Here is a 16,812-nt window from a genome sequence, read left to right on the forward strand (position 1 = left end):
CACTGGAGTGCTCGAAAAGTCCTCCACCGCTTTCAAGTCGACATTTCACTCGTTGCTCGGAACGTCAGTTGCCTCGACCATAAATTGGGAGGACTTGCCAACCCGGCTGCTTGTGACCACCGACTTTGCTAAGACCGTTTGGCCCCAATGGCGAAGGGTAAAAAGGAATTGGCCTCCCTTGATGCGTTCGGTTTCCTTTTTACTAAAAAAAAAAAGGGGGTTCTCCCATGCCCAGTACCTATGTTTAGGCCACGCCCAACCCCGAGGGGTCGAGAATGCATAAGTGGAATAATTTTTTGATCGTGGGCTGCGCGAGTTGAACTCCAACTAACAGGGGGAGGGTCGAGGAACTTGTGTTTGTCTTAATTTTATAGGAACCTGGTGAAACATGTACTTCCGAAAAGGGAAGGTGGACCCAACTCACGTGTTAATGCCTAGATTATGTGTTTGCATGTATGTAACTATGAATGCCTTGCCTGCCATGAGGGATGCAAAGAATGATTAACGCCGCGCCATGATTTTTTAATTTGTTTATATCACCTCTAGTCCCCCAGCTAACCTGAATTTGCTGTTCAACGGGCACTGCATTATTTGAGAGGCACAACAAGCCTCGAAATCCCCCTGGGTAGAACTGACGAACTAATCCATGGTTAATTGCTTATAACGTGAATTTGGCTCTTTACTGCTGTATTGCTGGCATGGAATTGGCAACAACACTATCATAGCTCTTGACCTATCGTTATCGAATTGGCGCACCTTCTAGTCTTTTTCTGGTGATTGCATCATAATCATCAAAATTTGCAAGTCTGAAAGCTTTCCGATGCAAAAGACACGGGCAATGCGTCGACTGAGAATATGAATATATGAAGGCAACATCTATGATCGCCCAAAGTTATAACAGTCAAGACGATGGCTCTTAATGCTGTGTCTTTATCCAGGAGGCTGGTCACATTGACAAGTATCATCGACACTCGAAAATCCACGTAAAACCCATATCACCGAAGTATCATGCGGAGAATGACTTCATTGAAGGATGACACCTTCATGGTCGCAGAGATATATGCCAGAACGATGCTCTCGCCCCCCTGAGTCAAGTGCAATTGGAATATCAAAATGCCGAGGCCATGTATCCATGGTGCTGAGAGCTCACACTGTCTGTTTCGTAGTGCTTACTGTGATCAGCTTTCGTTGCATCGAATCCTTACTTATAGACGGTGGTAAGCTGTGTGTTGATAAATCAGTGGAAGCAGTGCTTGGTAGCAGTGTTAGTTCAGCATTGGAATGATTACGTTTTAACAAACATGGCACCTGTCACTTGAATCAGCAGTGCCGCTGACAAAGTCTCCCGATGCCATGGATCTCGGATTTAAGAAAATAGGGAACCAATCGGATACCGAGGAAAGGGCTCCACTTACACTTCAGGACCAATTCGGGTTAGCGGTATCAGAATCCATACCATGGCGCACACTAATTGGTCCTCGGCAGCAATAGTCCTGGTGCGGATAGTATAAATAGACACAGTAAGTTCTAGAAGCAAATGGGGCTTGTAGATAGCTCTTGAATACATTCACGCCCCTTAATTCTGGCAGGCAAAGCTTTTGCTTTAAAAACCCAGGGAAAATCCCTGTAAAATCGAAGACAGCGTGTTTTGTACCATTCTCAACATTCTCAGTCGAAGCCCGCAGAAAATAAACTATCTATATAATATGCAACAGAATCACAACAACACAACTCAACAGCATCAAGTTCGCTTCAATGTTTCCTGACAATGTCTATGACATTGAGGAGCTTTCCCCTGATGATCGTACCCTGTTTGCGCAGAAGTACCGGCAATACCTCCACCATATAGCGCAGGCAGCAATATGGACTACCTACATTTACTTCACAGTCCGACTTTTCTTCACATTGACGACCCCGGAGCGAACATGGAAGATGTGGGCGATGCTCGGAGTCGAGGGTCTGTTTGCTCGTAAGTTGTCTTCCAATAAAGAACATCGTACAGCCGCTTATCCTGCTAGAAATATCTTTGAACCATCAACGCTTGTCGTTAGCCGCAACAACAACCCCACCACATCAAACAAACCGCAAGAGACTGCGCAGCAACGAAAACCTGCCCAGAGTCGACGTGCTCGTCACATGCTGCGGTGAGCCAGTCGAAATCATCCTAGACACAGTCCGAGCAGCATGTGCGATGGACTACCCAGCTTCCCGATTCCGAGTGCGACTTCTGGATGACGGGGCATCAAGTGACCTGCGCGATGAAATCGCAAAACTCACCACGAAATGGACTCACCTATCCTATCACACCCGCGGCAAGCAATCCGGACAATCTTTCGCCAAAGCAGGAAATCTCAACTACGCCCTGTTCTCCCTGCAAACCGAAGACCCGCCTGAATTCTGCACAGTCGTCGACGCAGACTCCATCCTCATGCCAGAGTTTCTACGCGCAACACTGCCACACCTCCTTGAAGACCCGGAGGCTGCATTACTGACCACACGACAGTATTTCTATAACCTACCCCGCGGTGATCCTCTCTCTCAGTCACGGGATTACTTCTACACGTGTGAAAATACCGAACTCGATCTTCTCGGTCATGCACTAGACGCGGGATCAGGTGCTGTCTTCCGGCGCGACGCGATTCTCGATGCGGGTGGATATCCGACCTATTCTTTCTCGGAGGATTGGCAACTGTCGCTGATTTTACGGGGGATGGAGAAGCGCACGATGCAGGTACAAGAGGTTTTGCAATTCGGTCTCGTTCCTACTTCTCTTGCTGGACATCTCAAACAGCGGAATCGGTGGCATATTGGACACTCTCAGCAGATTTCTGTGTTGTTCCCTTCTGCCAATAAGGCAATTCCGGAGCATTTGCGTTGGGATATTGCTCTTGGAGGACTGTCTATTATGGCAGGTCTTGTGGGCTATTCAATCGGCTTTGTTACTCTCCCTTTTCTTCTTGTCGCTGATGGTGGGTTCATTCCTGCTGGATCAGCGTTGGAGGTCAAGCTTCAGCTTGTTCTAGCCATCGTGCATGTTGCATCTACATGGGCATATGATTGGGCTCGAAGTGCGCATGCGGGTGTTTTATTTGAGCCCTTTGCACATGCAGAGAACAGTTGGCTTGCTGCTGGTAAGTTTGATTTGAAAACTTCATATCCGATGGAACCTGAATTCTTATCCTAATATGTTGTGTTAATAGCCCATTTGTACGCCGTTGTACGATTCCACTTACTCGGAAGCAAGCCCAAGGGATCTTTTGTTACCGGAAGCACCGCAAATTCAAGCGAAAATGCTACATCCATTTCGTCATTTCAAAAGGCATACAGAGATACTCTTCAAAGCGGTGCTTGGCTGAACGTTTCTCTGTTTATTGCGACTCTCGGAGCTATGACTTTTGCGGTCTGGGCAGCTATCACCGCAGATGCATCGACAATTCTCCAACTGCTCACTGCAATTGCCTGGCCACCATTATTGCACTTGTTCCTTTTGGCGATTGTCAACAATTGGGTACCTATCGCTCATATCTTCAATCCCCCGACCTATTACTCCAGAGAGTCTAGGTTGCTCACCACAGAGAAGGGAATATCATACCCACGAGCGGAGGTTGAAGGGGAACTTAGCGCTGAGAAGTCTTTCTTCGGCCTCTGCTGCTCTTTTATGGTGCCAATTGTTCTGTCGGGGGCAGTTCTGGGGGTTTTGATATCATAGACATTAATTTTCCACTTGGTTTTAGATTGTACATTATCCACTCAATCCCATCTTCGAAGGAAATAGATATGACCCAGTTCCAACTGCTACTTTTTGGAGTTTGGGATTGATCACAACGGCAGGGGTTCCACGTATTTCCTTTGCAAGGGATAATAGGGCAGGTAAATCAAACTCGAAATGACGAAAGACGTTCGCGCGCAGCTGCTTGGGCATTTTACATTGTAGGTCTAGGTCTAGATACACTGGAAGAAAGGGGCCTTGCGATAATCCTATAGATGTGTAGAAATAAGAGAAAATATCTTCAGTAAAACATCTACTCCATGAGCAAACGGAGAGGTCACGAGACGTGACAAGTCACGTTACGCTGCACCTCTCTTGGCAAAAGCTAAAAGGAAAATTGTACCTCAAGGCGTCAAATAGGCACTATCTAAGATACTGGTAACATATGTTAAGCATAAGAGTATTTCGACAGATTTACGTCAACTTTCATTAAGTGGTAGTTTGGGTGTTAAGGAGAGAGATCAGTGGAAACCCCCGATCCTGCAGCTAGTTTCCGGCATCCAGTCTTTCGGCATAATTAGATGTAATTTCTCAAAAAAACTATTGTATTTTGAAGAATGCATATGAATATTCTCGATGAAAGTTTACTAGGAATAACCGAGGATAGTCAAACAATGAGTGCCTTTGGTGACAATAGGTATGATTAAGCAGTGCCACACCTTTGACAACCTGCATACCTAGTTTGGATAGCGTCATATGCAAATGCGTTAGAAATACAGTCATAGGCTAAGATCTCACGCTTATTCGAAGCCCAAAATTGCGAAATCAAACGAACCAGCGCGATCTTCTCCGCAATGCGGGGGATCGCCATTCCCCTCCAAGGTCCGTTCACGTTCAGCCTGTTTCAAGATCCCCAGAGATTAGAGGCCCAAGCGCCTATATTTCAATAAAACGATCGACCGATCTCGAACACCGAGGTATCGATTTGATTCGCCCGTGAATCCGGGGCTGACCGAGGCTGGAATTCTGTTCATGTGGTCCCGTAAGCGTTGAATGGATTAAACAAGACCACATCACCAGCAGGGTTGATACTAAAATGTGAGTTGATTTCCTCAAATCAACTCTACATTCTATCCACGATTCACGTCATGTCTCCTACTGCCGACCCAGCGCCCGGGCACCTCGGCAACCTCACTCCTGACCAGGAAGGAAAGGTGATCGAACTTTGGATCATCATTTTGACATCCGTTGCGACTGTACTGTCGGCTGTGTATGATGTCCCCATTCCAGAGGGACCACCCGGGAAGCTGTTTGCTGCTCTGGACAAGGTCAATGAGCCGACTGTGGAAGCTATTATTAGCGCATTGAAGGGCGAAGGTACCACCGGAGAGACATCAAATGGGACTGCACCGGTGAAATTAAATAGCGAGACCAATGGGAAAACAATCACGGAAAGCAATTCCGACAATAAAGAGCAGAAATCACTCGATAAGGTGGACTCGCTCATGAATGAACATGCCAAAGACACTATCATTTCGGAAATGGCCAACAGAAAGGTCACCACGGCGCACTTCACTTCCCTTTTCTCGCGACTCCGAGAGCTAGGCGTACATGAGGAAGAAATCAAATCCATGGAGCAGATCCTCTCTAGGCTGACGCCTCAGGAAATGTGCTTTGCGATCTTGAAAATGATCAAGCAGGAACATCCGGATAGCTTATTGCTTCGATTCTTGCGCGCCAGGAAATGGGATGTCGGAAAGGCATTCTCGATGATGACGTCGAACTTCCTGTGGAGAAAGGAAGCGGAGGTTGATGAAGGGATTCTGCCCCGGGGAGAAGAATATGCTCTGGAGCAATCCCGTAACGCCAGCGCTACCCCAAAGGAGAAGAAGGGAGGTACCGACTTTATGAATCAACTCAGGACGGGCAAAAGCTTCCTTCATGGCTTTGACAGGGAGGGCCGGCCTGTTATCTATATTCGAGTGAAGATTCACAAGCCAAGTGCTCAGAGTGAGGAAACTCTCGAGCGGTATATTATTCATATGATTGAGTCAGCGAGACTTATCGTGGTTCCTCCGGTTGAAACGGGCGTATGTTTGACCTGGCTGTTAACATATTGAGACACGCTGACATCTTCACAGACAATTGTCTTCGATATGACCGGGTTCGGGTTGTCAAACATGGTAGGATACCATAGTGAGCCTATCGAGGCGATTGACCGTGTACTGACCTTCGCAGGACTACCCTCCAGTCAAGTTCATCCTCAAATGCTTCGAGGCAAACTACCCCGAGTCCCTGGGGCAACTGCTCATCCATAATGCACCCTGGGTTTTCTCTGGTAAGTCACTCCACTAGTAAATCTTTCCTTTTGATTGCACAGCACACTCACATCGTCACCTTTCACCAGGCATCTGGAGACTCATCCACGGCTGGATGGACCCCGTCGTCGCATCAAAAGTGCATTTCACACGGTCAGTCGCCGACCTAGACAAGTTTATCCCGCGCAACAAGATCCCCAAAGAGTTCTCCGGCGATGGAAACTGGAGCTATAAATACGAGGAGCCCGTGAAAGATGAAAACGCGATCATGAAGGACACTGAGACGCGCGACTCGCTCATGTATGACCGCATGATGATCGGTATCCGGATAATCACTGCCACAGCAGCGTGGATCTCTGCCAGCTCGCAGGCTGATGGGAAGGAAGAGGTATCGAAGGTGGAAGAGATCAAGTCGCGACGGAATGCTGTTATCGATGAGTTCCGCGTGAACTATTGGAAGTTGGACCCTTATATTCGAGCGCGGTCGTTCATTGATCGGACTGGGATGATTTTGCCTGGTGGTGGACTTGGGCTGGATGCCAATGTCAACGGTCAGGCAAAGTAGATGTTTAGAGTGTTAGAATCTGCAGGCAGGAATTGATATTCAGGTACCAACATGTGATGTCATATGGACCCACCTTCTTATTTCGAAAGCATATGTTCCTATAAATTAAGACAAACGCAAGTTCCTCGACTCCCCCCCCCCCCAGTGGCTGAGTGGGTATGTCTGCTTACAGGCGTCCAAGTGTGCCACCTGGACACAACTCTTTCATTGGATGAATTTGCCAGTAATTTAGTCCTCACTTTCTAGCACGAGGAGTAAATAAAGTCTCTAGTCAAAATTCTATTAACTTATTTACCATATGTATACTCTAATAATTCTATACGATAAGTTAGCCTTATTCCTTTTTTAGAAAGAAGCCATAAAATCGTAGTATAAAGACCAGTAAAAAGACTAGTAAAAAGACTAGTAAAAAGACTAGTAAAAAGACTAGTAAAAAGATCAGATAAGATCTAGTATTAAGCCTACATAGTTCACAGTGTTAAACTATACAGTGTGCTGTATACTCCTTACCCTTCCTTAGCTTCTCGGGCCTTAACTTCTTAGGTAGCCCCTTTCTTAGTATACAAATACAAATGAAAATGCCATATATACTCCGAGAAGGCGATGGTAGCTTCTGGTCAGGTAGTGTCCAATAAGAGAGGAATGTCCAGGTGGCACACTTAGTCGCCCGTAGTCTGCTAGCAATTGCCCCCTCCCCCACCTGTTAGTTGGAGTTCAACTCGCGCAGACCACGATCAAACTATTCCACTTATGCATTCTCGACCCTTCGAGGTTGGGCGTGGCCCAGGCATAGGTACTGGGCATGGGAGACCACCCCCCCCTTTTTTTTGGTTGGTCCTGATAGGTCTCTTTTATTGCTTAACCACCTCATTACTTGCGAGATGATTCTGGGATGAAACTAGATGTTTGGTTCTTGCTCGTTCGAAGGTCCAAGTCGTGTCTCACAACATGTATGTGCCAATCGCCCGGGCATCTCGCTACAATGTATGATATGATGCCGAGCCATATTGTTGGACTCGGACAGACCTGAAGGGATACCAAGAGCCTATGACCCATGTATTATATTGTTCTACACGCATATTTCCTCTGGGGATAGAATGTACGACATAGAATTCATCAAGCTAAATATATACATTGAATCCACTCCTGATGGCTATATAATCTCAAATGCAGCCAGCTGCAAAATATATTCAAGTCCTCCTCAGTCCATTCACCACTCCAACCGATCATCACAAATAAGCCTAACATCAAACCTTTCCAACCCCTTCCAAACCTTCCCACCAGAATTACAAGAAGCAACAATATCTCGAAGGTCACTAATCATCCCACCAGGCCCACTAGCAAAGACGCTCGTCGGCCCACGGACGGTATCATCCAAGAAATCATTAACCAACCGCGGCAGATCAGGATGTCTATTGATATCATCCGAAGCACCCCCAAGCCGCTCAACAGCAGCAGGCTTCTCACATCCACAGCACGCAGAAACAGACTTGGAAGGCGAGACCTGCACGACCTTCTCCTCACTCTTCGGGATCTCCAGATTGCAATTTTCCTCATCTGAGTTCTCGATTGAGGGCGTTTTGCTCCCCGTGTCCCGGGTGGCGAAAATGCGGATCTCGAGATTGAGCATATTCCGCGCTTTCTGTAAGAGATCCAGCTCGGCTGCGATCCATTCGGTGTTCGCTGTGTGGCGGACTGCCCAGATGAGTTCGACCTTTCGGTCTGGTGAGGGTTGGTCGCGGGCGAGTTGTAGGAGGACGGGGAGGACGTAAGTGATGCCGGTCCCGCCGGCGATGCAGATTATATTGGTGCTTGGTGTTAAGTGGCTGGAGATGGTCTCGCCATATGCGCCGGTCAGGATGACAGGTGTTGTGGGTGTGCCTGTGGCAGCGAGGTCGGCGACCTTTTTTGTTTCGCCGCTTTTCGCGCGGAGGATGTAGGAGTGTTGGACTCTCCCCTTTGACACGGTTGGGAGGTTGAGTGGTGTGAAGGGGTGGGATTGCCAGATGCTGCACTTCGTGAAGGATAGATAGTAGTGTTGGCCGACGGACCAGGGGTCCTGGTTGTTTTGTAAGTCGAGACGGATGACGTCTCCGTGTTCGGTGTCCGGGAAGCGGGTGATTGTTGCATCGGCGGGCTTGAAGCCGAGACCGAGAGTACCGGAGTGATCGGGGTGGTAGTGTAGCAGGGCTGTGCGAACGAGGCGAGCGCCGCGATCGAGGAACCAGAAGATCAGCGATGGCCACATGAAGCATTTGAGCTGTTTCCAGTGGGCCCAGCACGCGCCGATGTAGACCATGGCGAGGATATAGTGGAGTTTGCGGAAGGTCTCGTAGCCGGTGAGTCTGATTCCCCACGGTGTGCTCAGCACGACGAGGAGGAGCAGGAGGATCATGGCGACGATGCCCCAGACGATGTATGTCTGAGTGACCCACTCGATGCCGACGGTGGGTTGTGGCTGGTACATTCGCAGCTCGACGACGCACCAGCTGATTGTGTGCAGGGAGCTTTGCACGAAGATGATATAGCCCAGCCAGCGATGGAGGAAGTTGAAGCTCTGGTATGGCAGGCCGGTGATGAGGGAGAGGAAGGATTCTCGGCTGCTCAGCAGCACGGAGAGTGGGGTGAGGGCGTAAGCCAGAGTGCCGATGCGGTCTGACCATGGGCCGATGCTGTTGCGGGTATTGTATACGCCAGGCATTTTTGAGACAGGCGTCACCCAGGTGTTGTAGAGAATGCCGACAAAGCTGAAGATGAGAAGGTAGCCAGCCAATAAGGCGAGGGTGAGCACTTGAAGGCGTGTTGTGCGGCCGAAGATCAGCCGAGCTGCATCGGGTAGGAGATATTTCCGGGCTAATGAGACAACAGAGCGGCGGACCTTGTATAGCCCGGCTAGTTTTGGTGCTGCTAGCGTTGGTGATATCGTCGGCGCATGGGACTGGTTCAGAATGACCCAGAGGAGCAAAATTGTGCCAATGACACACCACATAATTCCTGAATATAGCATTCCCAAGTCATGTGATTCATATACAACGTCGAGATACTCGCATGACCCTGGATCGCTGGTGCAAGGGAGAGCGCGATCGTAGTATCCCCAATGAGGCTCTAATGCTGTCGCCGCGCTCATATCTTGGATGTGGCGAACATCCAATTTCGAGGACGACATTTTGTCTTGAACTGCGCTATGCAGTGGTGTGAGGTTGAATTCTGAGTATGAGCCTCAGCTCACTTTCGATGAGCTCGAGTGACAATTCAGCTCAAGTCAATAATATACAGAATTCTGCGTCCGGTCGGATTATCTGGTCATGACGATGTGCAAAAGAGGTTGTAAGATCCAGCGGGAAAAGGCCCACGAGCTTTTAATGTAACACCATCATACGAGTCCCAATTTGCAAATTTAATGTGGCCATTTCGCATCTGAGGCGATTTGAGCACATTTCTCCCACGCCATCGCTGGGTTTCTCCACTTCGCCTTAGCGCAGGTGGAGAGAGGCCACCAGGTTATAAGACCATCGGCCTCGAGCGCTGAGATCGGACGCACCATTTCTTCAAATCCCCATACTCGCATTCCCCAGAACACCAGTCAAGATGGAGGGCATGGACCATAGCAGCAGTGAGAGTAGCTGCAAGATCTCGGTGGGTGCCAAGACATTTGGAGCTCCAAGTGGATTCGCTAACCAAAGGCCAGATGCTGTTCAATTTTCACACCATCGATGCCTGCTTTCTCTCCACTGGATGGCAGATCAAGAACAATGGCATGTTTGCAGCGACATGTATTGGCACAATTTTGCTGGTTGTGTTGGTCGAATTCTTTCGGCGCATTGGTCGGGAATATGACAATTTCCTGACCCGCCAATTTGAGCGCCAAGCCGCGCACGGCACGTTTGCCAAGAAATATGAATCTGGCAGAACGGCCGTGACATTTCGCGCGACGCCGTTACAACAGTTGACGAGGTCTGTGATTCATGCCCTCACCTTTGCAGGGGCTTATATCACCATGTTATTGGCCATGTACTTCAATGTCTATGTGATCATTTGCATCTTTATCGGTGCGGGACTGGGCAAGTTCTTATGTGATTGGATGGTTGTCACAGTGGGAATAGATGACGTGCAGGATGAGACACGAAAATTGGAGGAGACAACGATATGTTGTGATTGATTGTATATACCCTTTCTGTTTTTTTTTTTAGCGTTTATATCGTTTATAATCTACATGTCTTTGATGAACCTGAGATTGTTTCTATTTCTTTCACTGCTTTTGTCTTATATATACTACATTCCCCAACTGCATCTATCAACAATGAATTCTTCCTTTCAGACCGATCTAAGAGTTTGACCGAACACCACAAAAAGGAATCCTAACAATGAGGTTTCTGACTGTTATCAGTTTCTATGTCTTCAACCACTATCTTTCTAATGAGTCTTAAATTTGACTGGAAGGGTTTAAACAGCCTCAATTCCACTCTTAAGAGCTGTTGTTAGATCAGATTCCTACTGATCCATCCCGCCCCTACATTCTTAACTTGTGCAAAACTTGCTTTTACCACTCATAGAGGACCTTAGGAGAAATATCTCCTTCTCCCAGATATGGATCCATTCGAAGGCGGCCAGGATCTCGAGCGACGCTTCAACAAGGCATACAGAGACTTCATAGTCACTATGCAGAGTATAATCCACACACTACAAGAGGATGGCTTCAGCATGGAGAATTGTTGGGAGGTCTGCGACCAATTCGATCTTCTTGATTCCCTACTAGGTGATCTGGAAGAACTGGGCCCGGAGATGGTATTGGAGACTCCACAACGAAGCGTCTTCCGTAGTAAACTCCGATGCTACTTCCTGAGTCATAGATTCACGCTTGATTGCCTTGGTGTTCAAACTGGCTTGGATGATATTCGAGATATTTTGGCTGAGTGTTTTTATGATGACTGCTCTCAGGTTGCTTGTATTGGGTTGGAAAGTCTCTTGGCCAGGATTCCATTCTAGTCAATTTTCAATAAGTTTGATTCTTGTATTGATGGTTGATTAGAAATTCTTTATGTGCCAAGTAAAATCATAGAAATGTATCACGTGATATAGACGGTTCCTTCCGATATTCCCCCGCGGTGGCTGAGTGGATTTCCGTACACATCGGCATTGGCCATCAAATTCATCCGCATATGCATTCCTAAATAGTTAAAGCCTGACCTGAATAGGTACTAGTATGCGAGTACAACACTTATTTTTAGTGGCTTCAACAGGTTTAATTTAGTGTTATCTCTACTCTTCAATATGGAACTTGATATAAAGTTATGTACACAAAACGCCCTCGGAGATAGGTCTATTGGAACGTTGAGAACATATCCAAATTGCATGGCCTCCAAGGAATAGTGTAAGTTGAGACAATCCCTTCTCCCACTTTGCTCGCTCTTCAAAAGCAAAAGTATCATCTTAAAAGGTGTTTTCTGGAGTAGAGATAGAAAGACGAATTATAGCAGACAACCTTGGAGGGGAGCGGCTCGCGATATCATCAAATACCTAATCTAAGAGTTTTAGCTCCAGTCTTAGCATGGTATTTACCGGACTATGCACCTTAGTCTTTCTAGAATGTATTCAAAGGGCGCGCCAAGACTCTCTTCCGCCGAGCTGTTCCGGTCTCCGTACTTGCATCGTTACCAATTCAGATAACAATTTGAAGATTGTCGATCCGAATTAAACTCATATCTTCGTTGTCAAGAAATCTTCTTCCCCGCGATCAATATGGACTGCGCCCCCGGGACTAGCGTCAACACCCCGGTCTAAGATAACGTATAGCGTCGGAACAAGCCGCCTTGATAAGATACATTGACAACTGACAGCTGCATTCGACTAATCCAGAACTTCTAGTTGGATGGAAATGAATTACTAATACAATGCTTGTAGGACGTTCTATGCTTTTACGTAACAGCCGCGCGAGCTATGGATGATATACTGCTCAAGCTGTAGAGGCTATAGTACCTGTGGATGATATCGTGGATACAAGGTACTATCTTCTAAAGCTTCACTCTGACCGCTAGATAAGAAATTTACAGTGAATCACTGTTCAAAGATAGCGATGGCTCGAGATACTAGGTAGTATTCCAAAGATACTGGATCCAAGCAAAAGACATATAAAACGTGTCTGGCAACCATGGAGAAAAACGAACTATCACCAAGCGCTCATATCTTATTTCCACATCACTCCTGTCCGGATCAAAGATGAAGGTTTATTTACAACATACCCTCTTGGGGTTGGGTCTATCAGGCCTAAGCCTAGCCGGGGTGGCAGGGAGAAACTTCGAGGTGATACGGTTCCACAGCCCCGGGGGTGTAACCGCCGACTCTCTGCACAACATTCACGTCGAGTTCCTGGACGATCAATTCGAAGGTCACCTGCAGCTTGTATACGGGGAATGCGGGATCCAAGATCCGACGCAGAGTCACCATTCGATCGGGAGCACGTTCGTGAAACGTGAAGCACTACCGGAGCGATTCGTCTGGACAACACCATCTGACACACCCCATTCAAATTGTCTGCATGCTTTCTCCGGATTAACGCTCGTCGGACGTTCTGCTCCCATCATGGTGTCGTCACCGGTCAAGAAGCGTGAGAGTATCGCCGATGTGGCGGATGCCATGGGACCGTGGTTTGACGGAGTGGCTTACATGAAGTCAAAGAAACACAGCAATGCATTTGTGTCCAAAGCGAAGAAATCCTCGGTTGCTATTCTGGGTGGTGGAATGTCCGGCTTGATGACGAGTTTGCTGCTCGAGTCTGTTGGTATCCATGACTGGCACATCTATGAATCATCCGGCCGAGTCGGTGGTCGTATTCGTACCAAATACCTCAACAACACCACTCCTGATCAATATCAATACCAGGAGATGGGACCAATGCGATTTCCAGTTAGCATCACCTATGCTGATACAAATGAAACCCTCGAAATTCAAGACCACCGCATGGTTTTCCAACTCGCCCAAGTCCTCAACAAGATGAACAACGACAAGCCAGATCTCCAGGTCAACTTCATCCCCTTCGTGCAGAACAGCCCCAACGTACCCACAGCATCTGGCGGCAACCGTCTTCCCAATGACCGAATCCCCACTGTCTCCCAAGTCGCCGCCAACTCATCCCTAGTCTACAAGGCCCCCTCATCCAACGAGATAGCCGTCGAGGAGGCCGAATCCGCATTTGAGAACTACACCAAACTCAACGACCGGGAAACAATCCGCAAGCTCGCAACAAACATGTACCAAGCCCACAAGCAAGCCGTTGACGACGGTATGTTCCACTGGTCCGAAGCCGGGTACCTCAAATACGCAATGGGCTACAACGACAACATCACCGACTACGTCGCCGGCGCAGACAACTCCCCAATATGGGGCGAACTTTATGACGACGTCTACTTCGCCGCCACAAAATGGCGCACCATCGATAAGGGTCTGGAGTCTCTCCCTCGCGCATTCTACCCCCACATCGCAAAGAAGACAACCCTCAACCGCACAATCGACGGACTGATCTACAACGAGACAACCGGTAAAGTCGCCGTCGCATGGCGCGACGATCTGTTCCAGATGGTGCCTGAAACAAAGGAATATGACTACGCCGTCGTTGCTACACCATTCAGCAAAGTCAGACTGTGGGATCTACCGCGGTACTCGTCTCTCCTGAGCCGGGCAATCTCAACTATGAACTACAGCCCCTCGTGCAAGATTTCCCTGCTCTACAAGACCCGCTTTTGGGAGCACATGGAAGAGCCCATTTTCGGTGGCTGTGGGTCAGTCGACGTCCCCGGTGTCGGAAACGTCTGCTACCCATCCTACACCATGAACGCAACTGGACCCGGTGTGATCCTTGCGTCGTATATCTCAGGCACGCCAGCTCGGTCGACAGCCGCGCTGAGTGAGGAGGAACATGTTGCAATGGTTCAACGCGCGATGGTCGAGGCACATGGTGACATTGCCGCTGAGCAGTTTACCGGTGTTTATGAGCGTCAGTGTTGGGAGGTTGATCAGCACCAGGCGGGTGCTTGGGCTAGTCCGCTTGTTGGACAGCAGGAGCTGTTTTTGCCTGCTTATTATCAGACGGAGTTTAAGACTATCTTTATTGGAGAGCATACTAGTTATACTCATGCTTGGATCTTCTCGGCGTTGGATTCGGCTGTGCGTGGTACTACGCAGTTGTTGCTTGATCTTGGGTTGGTCGATGAGGCTAAGGAGATTGTTGAAACTTGGATGGGGAGGTGGATTAAGCTGTGAGGGGATAGGATTTGAAGTTCTAGGGTGTTTTAAGAGAATTAGATTTGCTGTATATAGCATTAGAGAAGTGAATATATGCACATACCGGATAATGCCTCCTCGAGACCTTTTTCGTTTTGCTCCTGCTTTTTGATCTTAAAGTAGAACTGAGCCCCTGAACACTCTGAGTATAGATAATACGTATAAATATCCATTTTTAAGAATCGATCTTTCTTTCATACCGCATTACGTATAATGCCGTACTTTACACGAAACTTCTATACCCCCTTCTTCAGACATCCTCGGAGGTAACGTGATTGCGCAAGATGGTCAAGATCTGGCCCCACGTCTCTCGGTACAATTCGGCGCCCCTCTCGCTGGCCTGCAGCTTACTTGGTCTAGAACATTGGGGTCAGCAGGGGTTCCATTTTCCATTTCCACCTTACCCCAGAATTTCCAAACTTACTCGAGGACTTCATCGTCTTGCCACAGCTTCCCAATGCTCTCGGGGCCCAGCGTAGTCGCGCTGACAAGGGATCGACTTCCGTGTTCGGCAGTTCGCGCAACGAAGTACTGGATTGGACCCATGAAAATCTTAGATACCAGTGAGAAGTTCCGGCCAAGATCCGTCTTGCAGAACCCCGGGCACGCCGCGTTGATGATAACCTGATTGTCGCTGTGTCTGTCCGTCACACCCTGCAAAGCGAACATGGTAGCCAGCTTGACCATCAAATAGTGCCTTTGGTCGGACCATCCCTCCTCACTGTTGAGTTGGTCAATCAACGTCTTGTCTGACTCGAGCCACGACTCCTCAACATCCTGGTAGCCCTTGCTCGTTGTGAACGTGAGGTGAGACGGGGCTGCATTAGCGGCGGCCGTTTCCCGGAGCTTGGGGAGAATAAGCAAGGCCATTAACGCCGTGGAGAGCACATTGACTTGCAATCCGATCTCGTACTCTCCAGGCCCTTTTGTGAAGCAGGGCATGGCAAGACCCGCATTGAGAAGTGCGACATCAAGCTTGGGGACTTGTTCGTTTAGCTTTGCGGCGAATTCCTTCACGGCATCAAACGTTGAAAGATCTACAGGGATGACAATAATGTTCTCGTTGCCGGTCTCGCGGATGATGGCGGCCTTTGTGGCCTCACCTTTATCCTGTGTGCGGACGGCAATAACGAGCGGCGATGCCCCCAAAGCAGCAAATTTGACCGCGGCACGATATCCAATACCGGTGTTGGCGCCGGTCACCAAGACCGTCTTTCCCTTGTATAAAGTTTGCGGATCCTTCGGCGGGTTTCTGGCCTGCCAGTACAGATGCTTCAGCTGGTTTGCGCTCGGGCGAGATTGGTTCGGTTTCTTGGCTGTGGAGGACATGGCGAAAATGCAGAGAAGGGCCAAAGAAGAGAGGGGAAATCTTCAAAGAGGAAACGTAAAAAGAAAGCGTCGAATTCAGGGGGCGGGATGGGTCGAATTCTTGAAGTCAATATGCAGTATGAGGTTCTAGAATTCAGGGTCATGGGGGAAGCATATGCTGTGGAGAGATAGGGGTCAATGTCGAGTACTGTGGACGTTGAATTTTACAAGCGCATACTGTATCTGATTGTTATATTTTCAGCCACTTTTGGAAAACGACACCTCATTGCGCAGGCCCCAAAGCTGGACGTAAGCAGCTCCTATAACCCCTGGAAGATCCTTCAGGGCAGTATCCACAAACATATCTCATACTCAGTCCAATGCGCATCACTAGTCTCATGCTGTACTAGTGCGGATGGTAAATTCGAACGTCGACAGTCAACACTAGATGCCGCTAAAATTACCGACGTGACTCAATATTGGGGACGACAGCAGGCGGGGTCCCGCCAAGGCCGCCGGGCAACGCTCACATCTCAAGAAAGAGCGGTCTGTTTGGCCCAGTCAATAGGTCCTCAGTGTAAACTCGGGCAACAAATGCACTCGGCTTTGTGGTACCTTGGAGACGTACGGACGCC

General features: G+C 48.4%; 7 protein-coding genes across 7 annotated transcripts; 5 read left to right on the forward strand and 2 right to left on the reverse strand.

The window, feature by feature from the left end:
• Nucleotides 1-1,755: 1,755 nt before the first annotated feature.
• On the forward strand, nucleotides 1,756-3,709 carry N7517_001079 (glycosyltransferase family 2 protein; the record flags this gene model as incomplete). Its single annotated transcript, XM_056718809.1, has 3 exons — nucleotides 1,756-1,969; nucleotides 2,019-3,131; nucleotides 3,201-3,709. 3 exons carry the CDS (start codon nucleotides 1,756-1,758, stop codon nucleotides 3,707-3,709), a joined length of 1,836 nt encoding a protein of 611 aa, XP_056582944.1.
• Nucleotides 3,710-4,857: 1,148 nt separating this feature from the next.
• On the forward strand, nucleotides 4,858-6,592 carry N7517_001080 (CRAL-TRIO domain-containing protein; the record flags this gene model as incomplete). The annotated part of the gene is made up of 4 exons (XM_056718810.1): nucleotides 4,858-5,799; nucleotides 5,851-5,892; nucleotides 5,948-6,047; nucleotides 6,117-6,592. The coding sequence occupies 4 exons, from the start codon at nucleotides 4,858-4,860 to the stop codon at nucleotides 6,590-6,592; spliced, it is 1,560 nt and encodes a 519-aa protein (XP_056582945.1).
• A 1,210-nt stretch (nucleotides 6,593-7,802) lies between these two features.
• N7517_001081 (ferric reductase family protein) lies at nucleotides 7,803-9,758 on the reverse strand (the record flags this gene model as incomplete). The annotated part of the gene is made up of 1 exon (XM_056718811.1): nucleotides 7,803-9,758. One exon carries the CDS (start codon nucleotides 9,756-9,758, stop codon nucleotides 7,803-7,805), a length of 1,956 nt encoding a protein of 651 aa, XP_056582946.1.
• A 422-nt stretch (nucleotides 9,759-10,180) lies between these two features.
• Nucleotides 10,181-10,751, forward strand: N7517_001082 (copper transporter family protein; the record flags this gene model as incomplete). The annotated part of the gene is made up of 2 exons (XM_056718812.1): nucleotides 10,181-10,228; nucleotides 10,281-10,751. The coding sequence occupies 2 exons, from the start codon at nucleotides 10,181-10,183 to the stop codon at nucleotides 10,749-10,751; spliced, it is 519 nt and encodes a 172-aa protein (XP_056582947.1).
• A 428-nt stretch (nucleotides 10,752-11,179) lies between these two features.
• Nucleotides 11,180-11,578, forward strand: N7517_001083 (uncharacterized protein; the record flags this gene model as incomplete). The annotated part of the gene is made up of 1 exon (XM_056718813.1): nucleotides 11,180-11,578. The coding sequence occupies one exon, from the start codon at nucleotides 11,180-11,182 to the stop codon at nucleotides 11,576-11,578; it is 399 nt and encodes a 132-aa protein (XP_056582948.1).
• A 1,230-nt stretch (nucleotides 11,579-12,808) lies between these two features.
• On the forward strand, nucleotides 12,809-14,848 carry N7517_001084 (flavin monoamine oxidase family protein; the record flags this gene model as incomplete). The annotated part of the gene is made up of 1 exon (XM_056718814.1): nucleotides 12,809-14,848. One exon carries the CDS (start codon nucleotides 12,809-12,811, stop codon nucleotides 14,846-14,848), a length of 2,040 nt encoding a protein of 679 aa, XP_056582949.1.
• Nucleotides 14,849-15,119: 271 nt separating this feature from the next.
• N7517_001085 (Short-chain dehydrogenase/reductase SDR) lies at nucleotides 15,120-16,198 on the reverse strand (the record flags this gene model as incomplete). The annotated part of the gene is made up of 2 exons (XM_056718815.1): nucleotides 15,120-15,225; nucleotides 15,294-16,198. 2 exons carry the CDS (start codon nucleotides 16,196-16,198, stop codon nucleotides 15,120-15,122), a joined length of 1,011 nt encoding a protein of 336 aa, XP_056582950.1.
• Between the last annotated feature and the right edge of the window lie 614 nt (nucleotides 16,199-16,812).

The sequence above is a fragment of the Penicillium concentricum genome (genome assembly GCF_028827145.1).
Source record: "Penicillium concentricum strain IBT 3081 chromosome Unknown utg000001l_segment0_segment0, whole genome shotgun sequence".
In the NCBI taxonomy this organism is placed as follows: domain Eukaryota; kingdom Fungi; phylum Ascomycota; class Eurotiomycetes; order Eurotiales; family Aspergillaceae; genus Penicillium; species Penicillium concentricum.